Below are 16,503 nucleotides of genomic sequence, written 5' to 3' on the forward strand. Positions count from 1 at the left end.
CTGCTCTTTCACTAGCGAGTGACTAGTTGACAATGTCGCATTAGGGTGCTAAACCAATGTGCACCATTTCAACCATTGCTCAAGATAACGACAAGTCTCGTGAGACTGTAGCGCCCACAACCCCCATTTGTCACGAGTAATTTGCCCCACTTCAGATATGAAAATCAACTTGGCGCGGTTTGGTTCGGGTTGAGTGCTACTGATATACCTACGTAGTGAGTAGTGCAGCACACGCACTGCCCGTCAGTCGCGATCAAGCCGTAGTGCGGTGCGGCATTGGTGTCCCGTTTCGGTTTCAATCAGTTAGACGTTCGCTCCCCTCGTACGAATGGTTTCGGTGGTGTTGCGGCAACGCGCCTAAGAGCGTGCGCACGCGTACGAAATCCGTTCGGCGACAGGATAGACAGGAACCGGCTGGTTTTAGTGAAGTGTAGTAAGAGAGCGACAGAGCAAGCAATATTTGTACACACAAGGGTGGCAGAATGTTCCGTCGTCCGGAGCAGAAGTATTCATCAGCGCTTTGGAAGTGTCAACCGTGCAAGTAACTTTGAGCAAACAAAAAGTTTTCCCTTTAAAGTTGCTGTTTTTGTGTGTTGTTTCGTTTTACTGCATTCCCTGGTGGATTTTAAAAATTTACATATCTAGCCGCGTGTGGTTAATAATTCATACTGCAGCAATAGAAATTGTCACACTGTTTGGATAGGGAACGAAGGGAATATTAATCGGTATTGGAAAAGAACAATCAAAAAATCAATGCGATATGCTCTGACCGAGAAGCCTGAGTTGCCGTGTGTCAGAGGTCACAGAAAGATTTTAGTTCTAAAATAGACATCGTGACACAGACTAACTCTACTGACCGGGAACGGAATAGCGCTGTTGACCATGGAAGCAATAATTAATACAATAAAGGTAAGTGATCCCATCAATTGGACGGTCGGTCACTCTGCTGCGGTGTAGCGAAAAAGATCAATAACAGGCAAGGAATGAAATTTGCGGAATGTAAATATTTACGAACAGATACGAACGTGGTTTGTTTATTTATTTCGGTGAGAGTGAGTTTGGTGGTAGATTACTAAAGAAAGATTTTCTGCTGATAGAAATACGTACTACATTTCTAGGGTAGGATAATCGGTGTGTTATCAGTTTATTTTTACTACAGTTTAAAACGTCATTCGTGGCTAACGTGGAGCAATTAATTTTATAGTGATTGATAATTCAGGAAGGGTGAAACCACGAGCAGCGGGTTTGATGGAGACGCGTGGCTGCTTGTCTCTTTTGTTGTTAGTCTATAATTGAATTTAACAAGATTGCGTCCCAAGATTCCCGGCATCGACGGTTGTCAACCGGCTCTTTGTGACACCGGGAAACGTTCGTCGTTATGCAATGAACAAGCGGTCCGAACGCCAGTAGTGTTCGTTTGTGAATAAATTTGAGGCGGAGGGTGGCTACACAGCTGCCGGCACTGGCACTGCCTAGTTTAATCATTGTTTTTGTTTTCGCGCGTTGTCGACTCATAGCAAGATCACTGAACGACGTTCGTTCACTTTCGTTGCTTCGCACTATAAGTGTTTAAAAATAGAGTTTCTGTTTACGGTGATATACGAACAAGTAGAACAAATACCCCGCTGCTATCGTGGTTCAGCCGCAGCTTGAAGAGTTCTAATTAGATAAAAAACATAAAATAATCTGTGGATTCATTAGTAAGATTCAAAACATTTGATCAAAACGGATTCGTTGATTTATCCATTAAAGAGATTTTTCATCACCAGATAGAAAGAGTATGTCGTTTGGACAGCCTGAAACGAATAACAAATAGTGAAATTACCTATAATTATTTCGGTTACGCTACCTTGCCGAATTGTTCGATGCTGACAAAATAGAATTTAAGTGCCGTTACGCCAACCGTTTTTTGTGCCCGAACGGAAATGAGCAGAACTTTTTTTTGCACGCTTACCGGAGTGTCGTACCAACGGAAGCTGTAGATTTCGTGGGCTATTGAGTTGCTCTGTGGATGATTTAATGATTATAACCATTAGTTGTTGATGCTGTCAGTTTGTATGAAAATAAACAAAAACCGAACAAACAAACGGAATTGTGTCACTTGAAAAAGTTACAAACTGTTGATTGTTTTTTATTTTCCCGCGTTTCTGACACAATGAACAGCATTCATGGTTATTTGTTTCGAAAATTTTGACAATTGAATTAAAATATTGAAACTGGGACATTTTTTGTGGAACTGCTTAGTAATAAAAAACCTATCGCTTTGTTAGTTTCAAACATGCTAGTGTTGTATTTATTATTCTCACTAAATTTACAACAATCTTTTAGGCTCATCCTTTTCAGTCATATTGGCGACTGAAACAAACTGGGATGAAAGTGTCAAAAGTGAAGAAATTTTTGGAAATATGTTCATTGTATTCAGGAATAACAGGAATCTTCAAGAATCCGAAAAGAAGTCAGGCGGAGGAGTCCTCATAGCGGTTTCTGTGAATTTTAATTCAGAAACTGTTGCTGCACCTAAATTCAAAGAATTCGAGCACATTTGGATAAAATCGCACATAGCAGGTGAAACACACGTATTCGCTTCTGTGCACTTTCCTCCACATAACGCTAATAAAATTACGTATGAAAAGTTTTTTAATTGCGCAGAAAAAATTTTATCTGAACTACCTCCAGAAGGGAAAGTTCACATCTATGGGGACTTCAATCAAAACACCGCTGACTTCATCTTGGACCCTGAAAACGAAAGCATCCTACTCCCAGTCGTTGGAGATAACATCACTTTGCACTTCATGTTTGACGAAATTGCTAAACTAGGTTTGAACCAGGTTAACCATGTAAGAAACCGTGAAAATTGCTTTTTGGACCTACTCTTAACGAATATCCATGAAGATTTCTGTGTGACCGAATCATTTAACCCACTGTGGAAAAACGTAAAGTTTCACACAGCAATTGAATATTCTTTATTTTTACATGAATACCAAAGACCCAACGACTGTGAGTATGAGGAAGTCTTTGATTTCAAACTCGCGAACTATGCAAATATTAAAAACAAATTAAACTGTGTCAATTGGCACCAAATTTTTAGAGATGAAGGAAATGTCGAATCATCTGTTAGCGTCATCTCTCAAGAGATTCCATTGAAGAAAAAACGACGCCACGCTAACACTAAACATCCAGTCTGGTTTAACAAACAAAAAAAAAAAAAAAAAATTAAAAAACCGTAAACAAAAAGCCCACAAGATTTTCAATAAACACAATAGCAGTGAAAATCTAGCAATTCACTTTGAAATATGTGATCAACTGAATTTTGCAATCAGTGATGCATTTGAAGAATTCAATGCAAAAACTGAACTAGAAATTAAGTCTTGTCCAAAGAACTTCTTCAATTACGTCAAAACAAAACTAAAATCAGACAATTTTCCATCAATAATGCAACTCGATGAACATGTTGGTGATAACTCGGAGAAAAATTGCAATCTCTTTGCAAAATTTTTCCAGGAAATCTATACCACATTTTCCAAAGAAAACCGCGACCGCGATTATTTTGCATTTTATCCAGAATATCCAAGTAACGTTGATGTCAACCAACTTCAGGTACAGGATGTTTTGCAGGGTCTGAGAAATTTAGACCCTTCCAAAGGACCTGGACCTGACGGAATACCTCCAGCACTCATGAAAAATTTTTCGAACAACTTATATCTCCTTCGTTCTGGCTGTTCAATATGTCGTTGGAAACTGGAGTCTTCCCTAATACATGGAAGAGCTCATTTTTAGTGCCTATTTTCAAATCTGGGCGTAAATCTGACATACGTATTTATCGTGGAATCGCTATTATCTCTTGCATTCCTTAACTCTTTGAGGCAATTGTCAATGAAAAGATATTCGCTCAAGTCAAAAATCGAATAACTGACAAACAACGCGGCTTTTTCAAAGGCCGCTCTACATCCACAAATTTACTTGAATTCGTAGATTACTCATTGAATGCAATGGATAATGGGAACCATGTTGAAGCTCTCTAAACAGACTTTAGCAAAGCATTTGATCGTATCGACATACGAATGCTACTTTTTAAACTGCAAAAAATTGGAATTGAGTCTGGTCTCCTGAAGTGGCTTGAATCATATTTAACAAACAGGCAACAAATAATAAAATTTGATGGAAAAAAGTCAAAACCCATTCAAGTTACTTCAGGTGTTCCCCAAGGCTCCCACTTAGGACCACTTCTTTTTATTTTGTACGTAAACGACATTTCCTTCATCCTCAAAAATATTAAAGTTCTAATATATGCCGACGACATGAAACTGTTTTTGGAAATAAAAAATCAAGAAGACATCAATGTATTTCAGAATAAAATCCACACATTTTACATCTGGTGTAAGAAAAGCCTACTTGAAGTAAATGTAAAAAAATGCAAAAAAATGCAATGTAATATCCTTCAGCAGAAAATTACCAAACGCCCAAAATTGTAATTACATTAGGGGATCAGAATGTGAAAAAATGTGATAGAGTTAGGGATTTAGGAATAATCTTAGATTCTAAACTTAATTTCATCGATCACTATAACACTATCATACACAAGGCAAACAACATGTTAGGGTTTATCAAACGCTTCTGCTACAACTATCACTATCAAAACTTTGTATATTGCCTATGTGAGGTCAATACTGGAATACTGTAGCATTGTTTGGTCTCCTCGTCCTGGCGTACATGAAGAAAGAATAGAATCAGTACAAAAGCAATTTCTACTATATGCTCTTCGTAAGCTAGGCTGGACCTCACATCGTCTTCCGTCATATGAAGCACGCTGCATGTTGATTGACATTCAAACATTAAAAGAACGGCGAGAGTACGCGATGGCTTCATTTGTATACGATATCGTTTCGCAGAACGTTGACCCAGCAGTACTACTTTCTAAATTGAACTTTTATGCACCCATTCGACAACTTCGACACCGTAGTTTATTTGCTCTTAACCATCATCGTACGGAATACGCAAAAAATGGACCTATAAATAGTATGATGAATTCTTATAATCAACACTGCGAAGCCATTGACTTTACGATGTCCCGGTATAAACTGAAACAGTATTTCAAGTCCTTGAGCATGAGGACACAAAATTAATTTGTTTTATGTTCGTGTATAGTTTAGAAATTAATGTAACCAGTCTACATATATGATTGACGAAATAAATAAATAAATACAAAAAACAGTAGTGGCGTACTAGTTGTAGCATGAATCGATTATGATATATGGAGCTAGTAGGGTTATAACATGTGCATCCACTTGGTCTCAGTAGACAGGTTACTATGTTGACCGCTCGGTGCACGCTGAATATTTTGAAACTTAGCTTGGAAAACAGGTTCAACTGATGGGTAAACACTGATGCTCACCTATTTTTTTTTCTTGCATCTTATAGCATTTTTGTCAGCTTTCCAATTCTGGTCTCAGATCGAAAATCGGTAGTTGCGAACACGGTCAAAAATGCATTTTTTTTTATATAACTCAACATGGCGGTCAAATTCAAGATGGCGGCCTATATTTCGATCACTGCAAATGAATGCTCTATCATTCCTCTTTACAGAAAAGTGCTACTTGTAGTACTTTACATAGGGAATTTTAGAGATATAGCTCATAATCAATCAAGAATTGCTTAAATTTCAACTTTTCAGAAAACTGTTTTACCCCTTGGTTCTATTTTTCATACGATTGGCTCCTTTCCTTAATGCAAATGCAGGTTAAGCATTCGAGGAAACTTATTCAAAAGGTTGGTCTTGTGATCGCCATGGTATTTTATTTTGCTTCTCAAGACTTTACTCCTTTTTCCCTACAGAAATAATTTCTGGCAACGTACCTTCTTTGGACAAATTAAATATTTATTTTACTTTCGTTGATTGAAAATTGCAATAATTTTTTTTGTTATTTTGGGAAAAATTTCGTTACTCCGAAAAATCGAATCCGACCTGTATTGGCATCATTGCGTCGACTCGTACAGGTGTGTTCGGTATGCGTTGAAAGTTTTCTTTTTGCTATAAGTTCGGCGCGAAAGCCAAAATCGTGCCTATGGTATAACATAAAAGCAAGCAATTATTTAAATTTGAAAAAAAAAAATCATTAGATTTCCACTTTCTGCATATAATTTAAATTTTAGTTATTTTTAATGGCTGAATTGAGTATATTTTTCCGATATTAATTCAAATTTTTAACTTGCTACCAGAGTCTTGATATCTGTTACAAATTTGTAGCCATTTGGTGATGTTATTTTTTTACATTTAAAACACATTCTTATAATCCTTTGTTCGAATCTATTTTGATTTTTTTTTTGAATCTATTTTGAAAGACGCTTGAAAGGTGGGGAATTTTCGGCAGTTGATTTAATAGAATCTCAGGGGTTAGGAACAACCTACGAAGTTAATTTTTTTTGCAAGATACTTCATCTCACCTCAATGTACCACGCTGCAAAAAGGTTGTTTCTAACCCCTGGGATTCTATTTTGACCACTGCTAAAAATACCCTCTCTTACTCTACTTTTTGATATTTTAAAAATTTTCATATAACTGTCAGATTTCTGATAACTTGTTGCTATTACATTGAGTTAAGAAAGGGAATGAAAAGAGGTTTAGTGTTAAATGAGTGAAGTATTTTAGGCATTTTGTCAGTCTAAGCAGTATTTTTTTTACATCATTGCCTACTGTTTGCCTTTTTTTATTTTATGCAGAAAAGTTAAACCTAAAGGTGGTCAAATTGAATTGGGTATTTAATTGCCTGTTTTATTTCTCGATTTACCAACTTTTGGTTTTCTTTGTCTGTTGAATTGTAGATTTTCAAAGTGTAAACTTAGTAACATCAGATCCATATTCCCCCAGGCTACCTCATACAAATGATGTCATTTCTGTAGTTTGGTAAGACGCACTTCATTTTGAGAAAAAAAAAACTTACAAATCTTTAAAAGAAATGCCCAACGTAAGGTACAACATTATCCCGTTCTTTTGTCAGAGCTTGAATACGGTTACGAAAAAACTGTTCGTCTTTTAAGGCTAATCAAGAATCAAGTCATTTTTTGATATCTTCATATGAGCAGAGCTGCTGATCAGCCAGACCATGTGCCATCGAACGAAACAATTGATAACCGGACAGCGCACAGTGTGTCCAAATCGAGAAACGGACGGCAAAACTATTTTTTCAAGTCCTATCTTATCCATATATTCTAGAAAGTTTACTTCGTTTACTGCTGTCCTTCATATGCTTTAATGGAATCAGTTACAAATTTCGCCGTATAGAGGGCGCCATACCTAACTTTTAAACGTGACTTGATAGACGAATAGTTTCTCCTGCAAAGTTGTGTAGAATTTTATTACAAAACTGAATCCAATTTTCATTACTCGTCACGATCAGCGATGGAAACGAAACGAATATGATGCAATCGTCGTTTATTCATCAGATGTGCACGAAGAGTACAGGCCGCGACCGCGACTAAACTTGAATCCTCTCAACCCATAATGAAATGATGATATGGTGCATAGGTTTCTGGGAGAAAACAAACACATGACTAGACTACATCAGCTCTGAGAAGCGATTCGATCGTTGCGTTTGTCTCTCTATAGGCCGGTAGTTAGGGAAAGAAATAATAGCAACAGGAGAATATCATGTCGCCTGAAATGCAGCAGAGGTGTGGTGCGGTGAGAGGGAAAGTGTGGGGGAAGGGAGTACTTTGGCAGCGGTTGAGTTTAAGCGAAAGTAGGAGAGCATACACTGTCATTTTCTTTCTTTTTCCGACAACAAATCATGTCCATGCGTCAAACGAATAAGGATATAACAAGATCTGATCGTTCTGTGTAATAAAGACTTCATATAGTTGTGCACATTGAGAACTACGTGTTGTGGTGTACACTAATGAATAGAAATATATCGTAAAGAGGAAAGCAAAGAGAGTGCACCAGCACCGATACTTTGTTTTATATATATATACATATATATATTCATTAAACACTAGAGGTGATTTTTTTCCTTCGTTGGTCACGATACGATAAAGAAAACCCTTCCTTTTTTAGTATTGAAGCTTGGCATTCGCAAAAAACGACACTCAACGTCCCTTGGTTTTAAATTCATAAGGAACTCGGACTCCTTGTTTTAGAATTATTCTCCAAGTAAGCAGAGCTGAGAAATGGTTTGGCTGGTGGAAGCTGTGTCTGCGTTTGGGGCCATCCACATACCACGTGGACAGCTTTGAGGGGGGGGGGGGGTAGTGCTGGCTAATGTCCACGGTCCATACAATTTTTTTAGAATTAATATGGACAGTTGTCCACGGAGGGGGGGGGGTCAAAATCGTTAAAAATCTGTCCACGTGGTATGTGGATGGCCCCTTTGGCATTAATCCTCTTCGAGCAATTCCTTCCACTGATTTGAAGGTTTTTGGCTTTTCTTCGCCGCGGACAGTCGTCAACATCGAAATTAGCTTCTTCAAAGCGACGTAACAAATCACAGTGCGTTGTTCAATTTGGATCAGCATTTCTTTTAACTACTTTTAACTTTTTTTCCTAACTTTCGACGTGCCTCAGCTGCCATTTTTTTTAAATCAAATGAGAGAAGTTTTTTTTTCCTGAAAATAACGATTGTTTGGTACGAAATAAGACTTTCACAGACATCTGAAAGTATATGACGCCACAATAAAATCACTAACCTGTCGAAGCAGTTTGTTGATTATATGTCTAGTTGCGCACCTAATGTTAACATATTATTTTTGCATGGTTGTCTACTGTTTACCACACTCATTACACCAGGAAAAATAAGATTAACATTTCAAACCTAATTGTCGTCGAAAGTTACCGATCCTTTTCTATTTTCGTCAATCTTCGGATTGCTTCTACCAATAATTAATTGCGCGCTTGTGACAGAATCAGCAACAGTTTCTCTAAGACTAATTCATATCCGTATTACGCACAACAACTACACAACAGAGCTCACTGCAGTACTTTTACTGTGTCTCTTTCAAGTATATAATAACTGAGGAGAGCATCTAGGTAGAAGGTTAAATTGCGTTTGCTTTGCATCTCGAAACAGAAGAAACAAAACTCAGCCGCCTGTCGCACATGTTTGCTCTTCGGATGCTGTCGAATTTATTTTGGCAGTGCGTACCGCGGTATACTTCTTTGTATGCTCACCAGAATGACTCTCTCTGTATGTGTATCCGCAATCTCTCTCTTTCCCCTTCTCTTTCTTCCCTTCTCTTTCTTCCCTTCTCTCTTTTCCCTTCTCTTTCTCTCTCTCCCTTTCTCCCTCTCTCTCTCTTTCTCTCTCTCTATCTCTCTCCCTTTCACCCTCCCTCTCTTTCTCTCTCTTTCTCTCTCTCTCTCTCTCTCTTGCTCTCTCTTTCTCTCTCTCACTTTTTCTCCCTTTCTCTCTCTCCCTCCCCATCTATTTCTCTTCCCTCTCTCCCCTCTTTCTCCCCTCTCTCTACCCCCTCTCTCATCACTCCCTCTCTCGTGTGCGTCTCGTCGTCCATTATGATGCATTTCGGCTGCACCTTAAAGCACCAACTACAGCGGTTAAGCTTCCTGCCGCGGGATTTGGCCATCGTGTTCTGTTTATCGGTTCGGTTAACCTTCTTGGCCATGTCCCAGATCGCAAGATTTTGATTACGCTTGGAATAATTGCTCACTTTTTTCACATTAGGTAGTCTGGGTCTCCTTGAACGATTTTACCATACTGAATACGGTCGACTGGTCGATTCCCAATTGTTTAGCGATCCACATGCGAGATTTTGCACGACAACGCTCATTTTTTTTTTGTCGAAGCACATCTTGCTTGGAAGCATGTAAGCATTACAGTCTAAACTAGTTCACCTAAAATTTCATTAATATTTTCACATGTAATAAAAATTATACACAAGAGATATGGTGCATTACACTCTAAATTAGTACACCCAAAATTTTATAATTATTTCTCATGTAATAAAAATTTATACACAAGAGATATTCTAACATTTTTTCGAGTACAATCCTCACCGGAATGGATGAGTTGTAGGAAATAGATTTGACAAAATACACTGCAGAAAAAATAAGAACCAATTTCTGTATGTTACATACATCTTTGTGATTTCCCGCACGTTTCGTTTAAAGATGTAACAATCATTACACTTGAATCAATAAAGCTATGTAACTTACTAAATAGTACACAGAAAAAATATGAATTTCGAAAACCTACAGAGACTTGTTTAAAAAATCAAAAATAATTTTCTTATTACTATGTAACATCTCAAAATTAATGATATGCATTTCACTTAATTTTTGAAAATTGAGTTTTGAGTTTCATCCACTATTAAAAACACATAGTATTTTTTTCAGTCTAGATTTTCCATAGATAATATTTTAGTAGAAATTAAAGTTTTTGAAATGCAATTTTTTAATGATCTCACCTGTTAAACAAGTAAGCGCGTAAAAATCATCTTGGGTCAAAATTCATGCGGAAAAATGATGTCTCCTCTAGTTGAAAACATATGCAAGTTTTATCAAAATATTCAGACTTCAGCATTTTCAGGACGATTTCGTTCAGAAAATTGTGTTATTGGAAACATCAGGTTTAACATATTTGTTGGAAATAGCGTTGTTCCTATATCTTGATATATAATTCAATAGATTTCATACAGGTTAAAAACTTTTTTTGAAAATTATTAATAGTTGATTTTACCCGATATATTTTTATTGATGTTCAATCTTTAAAACAATCTCAGAGTAATTTTCTTATAAAAAATATTTAGGATTTTTGACGTAGAGTTACGTCTTACGGCAAAATTCTGGAATAGGGGTGACAATTAATATACCGAGCGACACGAAAATTGTCTAATTTAAAATGCTAATAACACATTCAGTTTTCAGTGGATTTCCATCATTCTTACAGTGATCGATTGGAAAATTAGTTAAGCGTCTAAAATGCGGAAAATTGTGATTCTGTGATGCTAACTATTGTACTTTTTGGAAATTCACAGCCAGACGAAATTTACCGCTTCAGACCATCATCTTGAGCTAGCCTAAGCAAGAAATAAATTGTGTCAGGCAGTCGTAAAGCTACGCTATCCTGCGATCCTAGCACATAAACAACCAATTCAGCTTTTTTCTGTGTTGGACTTTATAAACTAGATGAAGAATTATGTACAGTTGCTGAGTTGTTGCTTGATTCGTGCCTATATTATTGAGGTGTTGGTAACTGTCATTTGAATCAAAGTTATTGATTCGTTGTATTCTTGCAATATTTCATAATGGAAATTTGTATGACAAAATTGGGTCGCATTAAATTTTTGCCTTTCTCCTAGAAAGGTATAGCAATCACTGGAAAAACCAAAGGTATAAAAGTGGTCCCAATGGCCGAATGTCATATACCACTCGACTTCTTTCGACGAACTGAGGATTTTCTGTATGTATGTGTGTGTGTGTGTGTGTGTGTGTGTGTGTGTGTGTGTGTGTGTGTGTGTGTGTGTGTATGTGCAACTTTTTTCTCTCACTCACTTTTCTCAGAGATGGCTGGACCGATTTTAATGAAATTAATTGCAAATGAAAGGTCTAGTTGCGCCATAGGTTGCTATTGAATTTCATTGTAATCGGATTTTTAGTTTAGAGGTTATGTATCAAAATGTAAAAACCACGAAACATAAATATCTCAGAAACCACATAACCGATTTGAACAAAACTGGTTTCAAATGATTGGGTTGTCTTCAGAACCCTTAACTTTTAAATTTCGTTATGATTGAACATATGGTTCAAAAGTTATGTAAAGAAAAGTTATCCTGAGGTTGTTTAAACTCACTCATTTTTCTCAGAGATGGCTGAACCGATTTTCACAAAATTAGTGTCAAATAAAAGGTCTAGTTGCCCCATAGGTTGCTAATAAATTCCATCGCAATCGGATTGTAACTTTGTCCGTTGTTCATAAAAATGTGAAATCATTCAATGAAAATAAACATATTGACTTTCTCCTAACGATCACTGGCTAATTAAAAGGTAGATGAGTGATCCAAATGGCCGAATGCCATATACTACTCGACTTAGTTCGTCGAATCGAGCATTTTCTGCATATATGCATATATAGGTGTATATGTTTGTGTGTGGGTGTGTACGTGTGTATGTGCACCTTTTGTTTCGCACTCACTTTTCTCAGAGATGGTCTGACCGGTTCTTTCTATCTTGGTGTCAAATGAAGAATCTATTTGCCGCTAAGGTTGCTATTGAATTTCATTGTAATCAAACTTTTAGTTTTTGCGCTGCGTCAGAATGTGAAAAACGCTCTTATATCTCAGAAGCTATGAACATAATTGTATTCAAATTAATGGGCTTTTAAACCCTTAAACAATGAATTTCATAAAGTTTAAACATGTGGTTTGAAAGTTATAAATAGAAAGAAACGCAACCCGCAGACTGTTTAAAACTATAGCTACGATCAAAATATGTGGCCTCAACATCATTTAAATTTAATATTGTACTATTTCAATGTTTGCGGCCTTGCTCGGTATTGAAGTTGCCTTTCTCCTAGAAAGGTTTAGCAATCACTGCAAAAACTATAGGTATAAAAGTGCTCAAAAGGGCCGAATGTCGTTAATCACTCGACTCAGTTCGACGAACTGAGCATTTTCTGCATGTGTGTGTGTGTGTAACGCTCTCCCAATCTCACTCGATTTTCTCAGAGATGGCTTAACCGACATCAATGAAATTAATTGCAAATGAAAGGTCTAGTTGCCCTATAAGACCCTATTGAATTTTATTGTAATCTAATTTCTAGTTTAGAAGTTATGTATCAAAATGTAAAAATCATGAAACATCAATATCTCAGAAACTATTGAACCGATTTGTACAAAATTAGTTTCAAATGATTTCAACCTGCAACTGTTACATGCGTAGGGCACAAATAGGCACACAAATCCTACCATCCCTTTATGGTTGCTTATAAAGTTCAACGCTGAAATAAACATGCTCTAAATCGATGTTTTTGATTGTTACAATCCTTGAAATTTTCCGTGTTAAAATCATACTGAAATTGGTTTCGTGACTATTCTCATCGTTTGAGGAACCATTCTCAATCGATCTAGGAATTTATAGTACTGTTATTTCTAGTTTACAATTGCTTATGTATTTTTGACTAACAAACGGCATTTTTATCCTACCTACCGTCTGATGCATGAAGAAAAACTGCTTTTGTGTATAAAAAAAATGGAGGCGGTTTCATTATTTACACAAAACTTCATATTTTGTCAGAAAATTGACAATTAGAGTTGGGTGAAGCAATTTTTAACCATATTTTAATAATTAAATAATAAAAATTGAAAGGAGTCGGTGGATACCACCACACAAAACTATTTCATATAAAAACATAATAGATGAACAGATAAAAAAGAAAAAGTGTCACAAATGACAAGTTTCTACTCACCAAGTGGGTAAGTTCCGAAGCGAAAAACGAAAACGCCAACATCTCGAAAGCAACAACTTCGCACAAAATCAAAGTTGTGATGGCTCCCATGCCACCATAGCTCTAAAGAAATTAGGAAAAAAAAAACTAAGTCATAGTTCAACTGTTGGTAGTGTGTTTTGTTCTCTATTACCGTGGTGATGTAGAGAATAAGAGAACACCACACTATGATGCAGCCTAAAAACTGAGCCAGCAGAATCGGACTAATGATTTCCTCCAGCAGTTGGGCACATCTGGTGATTCAATCATGCGATTATTAGCACTTAACACCAAAATCCTTGTACGTATCTAAAAAAGCATCTTACCTTAATGCTAGAAGGTGTAACCTCACGACACAATCCACCTCCCGCTCTAGGCTTCGTCTGTTGGTAACCATCACTCGATCCAACAGCTGAATGCGCTTAATTACCAGCTTAAACATCAGTGAAACGTACTTAATAAGGCTGTAGTAGAGCATTGATTTGGTGGCGAGGAAAAACGCAGTGAGCAGAAGAATCGGTGCCACAAGTGCTTGACAGATAACGTAGTGCCACACGTTGTAGTGGTTTAAGTATGGTAATCTGTAACAATGATTGATCTGTTGGTTCGGAACATGCTGAAAAAAAAACAAGTTGTCACGAACTCGTTTGGAAACTTGAAGTAGAACGGTTGCTGCGGATCGTTCCAAATGTAGTATTTGTAAAAGGTTAGCAAAATTGGGACCACGATGTAGACTGGACTGTTGGACCCGGTGTAGATGAAGTAGAACTTGCAAATTCTCCGAATGAATCGGTTGGTTTTTTCGATCGTTTTTTGATACTCAATTGGTTGGTTTTCGCTGCAATCTAAGGTGAATAAGTGATGTTATTATTTATTATTATGTAATTTTGAACACTCATAATACAGTCGGAGAATGTTTTCGCCAATATGTCAACTAGCAGTACAATTTTCGGTAAATGCCAGACGTAGGCCAAAAAGGTCGGGTACAGCATCGATACGAAAACAAATTCGCCCAAGGTTTTCATGAGCGATTGCAAATCACTAGTGTCCATGTATGAATACAAGGGCAACAATCGAAAACAGAAGTGGAATAGCATAAATCCGTATAGTCCGTACACACGGCGATTTTTGTCCCAGGCTTTAAAAGCTCGCAGCAGACGAATGACTACGGGAAAAACCTCTTGAAGGCTTCCGAATGCAAGAGGGCCTAGGATGCAGCTCATAGCTTTTCTCAATTTAACTGGCAATGTTTTCTAGTGAATGGAACGATCTCAACTAATGCCGTTGACAGTTTTATCTTGTCTTAAACTGGTTGGATTGCGTGTTTTGTTACGATATGCGTTATTATTATTATAGAAATTATCTTTCGAATGGGTACCCTTTGATTATAGGTTTGTCGAATTTCAATGTCAATGAATATTGAACTCACAACCACTTTTTTTGACGGACACAGAGTTATCCTATAAAATTGTGTATTCAGAATCATATGAAGTTTGGTATATGTTTTGTGATTATATCGACGACTGGGTAGAATTTGAATATGTCTGTTATAATACCATTTTAATTCGCTCAAATTTCATCACCCGAAAAATAAAAATATCTAAAATTGAAAATAAATAGTTCTTCAAACAAATTTAATGTTATAATTTTTTATCATGTTCTCTGTTCCTTTCCAGGACGTCTTCCTTGGCAGCATTGTGCTGCAGTTTTTCGCGTTATCAATCTTGCTCAGCCTACTGTGGCCCACGTACAAATACTATGCCAAACTGGCGGCCATCATGACGGTTTCCGCACTAGTTCTAATCATACCGATACCGCTGTTCCTCTTCAAACCACGGTGGCCTCTAAATGCCTTGTAAGTTGTCATGCTGTAACGGATTATTTTTTTAAAGCAATAAATCATAATCCGCTACTGCATTTCAGAATACCCGGAATTGTAGCGTGCGAATTCATCCGTTGGATGGGTGTTGAGTACGAAATTCGCGGCAAGGAGCACATAAACGTGAACAATGGCGGGGTGGCACTCATTAATCATCAGAGTGCGATTGACATCGTGCGTAAGTTTTTTTTCTTTCCAGCCAAGGCACAATTAGTACTGACCTTTTGTTTTTTTTTCAGTTCTTGCCCGGCTTCTGCGAGAGTTTCGCAACATTGTGCCTGTCGTGAAAAAGGAAATATTCTACGCCCTACCGTTCGGCATCGGTTCCTATCTGGTGGGAGTGGTGTTTATCGACCGTAAAAATACCGCCTCCGCTAAGGATGTCATGAAACGCGAAGCTGTTGCCATCACTCGAGATAACGTAAGCGTTATCGTGATGCTTACTGTGGTACAGATTTTAATTTTTATTTTTTTAGCTCAAGTTGGCCATTTTCCCGGAGGGAACCCGCCACGACCGGGACACATTGCTCCCGTTTAAGAAAGGGTCATTTCACGTGGCAGTGGACTCGCAGGCGATCATCCAACCGATAGTCGTTTCCAAATACGTCTTTATAGACCACAAAAGAAAACGCTTCGGTAGAGGTCGAGTTATCGTCAAAATATTGCCGGAAATATCAACCAAGGGTAAAGGTAAAGACGACATCAACCAGCTGGTGGAACATTGCCAGCAAATAATGCAGACTGAATTCGACAAAGTGAACGCGGAAGCGATACAGTACTGCCGCATGTAGGGACCAAACCGGAAAAGAAATGAGACAACAAATTCGGACATAATCGTTCATAGCCTAGTTAATTATGGCACAGGGAATCGTCAAATTAGTTACGTTACGTAAACCAGTCAAAATGAACTGTTCAGTATCTTAAATAGTCTAGTCTAGGGGCAGTGACTTTCGAATAAGATTAAAAAGTTAACAAAACACAAAGTTTGAAGCAATTAGGGGTTGATTATATAGTAGCAATCAAACTAATGTAGGAAACCAATACGTTCGAAACAATCGCTGTACATATTGTGGGCACACGAAACCTTTTCCTAACTAGCGATGATTTTCTTACTGCAATTTAACTGTTCTATTTTTCCACTCATTATTCTACTTAAAGGTTCGAAACGAATAAAAAATATTGTTTGAAAGATTA

At 37.3% G+C, this 16,503-nt stretch overlaps 1 protein-coding gene across 1 annotated transcript; it reads left to right on the forward strand.

Moving 5' to 3' along the window:
- The first annotated feature begins 234 nt into the window (after positions 1-234).
- LOC129732084 (1-acyl-sn-glycerol-3-phosphate acyltransferase alpha-like) lies at positions 235-16,503 on the forward strand. The gene is made up of 5 exons (XM_055692589.1): positions 235-909; positions 15,107-15,285; positions 15,354-15,487; positions 15,549-15,730; positions 15,786-16,503. The coding sequence occupies exons 1-5, from the start codon at positions 883-885 to the stop codon at positions 16,098-16,100; spliced, it is 837 nt and encodes a 278-aa protein (XP_055548564.1). The 5' UTR covers positions 235-882; the 3' UTR covers positions 16,101-16,503.

This window comes from Wyeomyia smithii, chromosome 3, assembly GCF_029784165.1.
Source record: "Wyeomyia smithii strain HCP4-BCI-WySm-NY-G18 chromosome 3, ASM2978416v1, whole genome shotgun sequence".
Taxonomy (NCBI): domain Eukaryota; kingdom Metazoa; phylum Arthropoda; class Insecta; order Diptera; family Culicidae; genus Wyeomyia; species Wyeomyia smithii.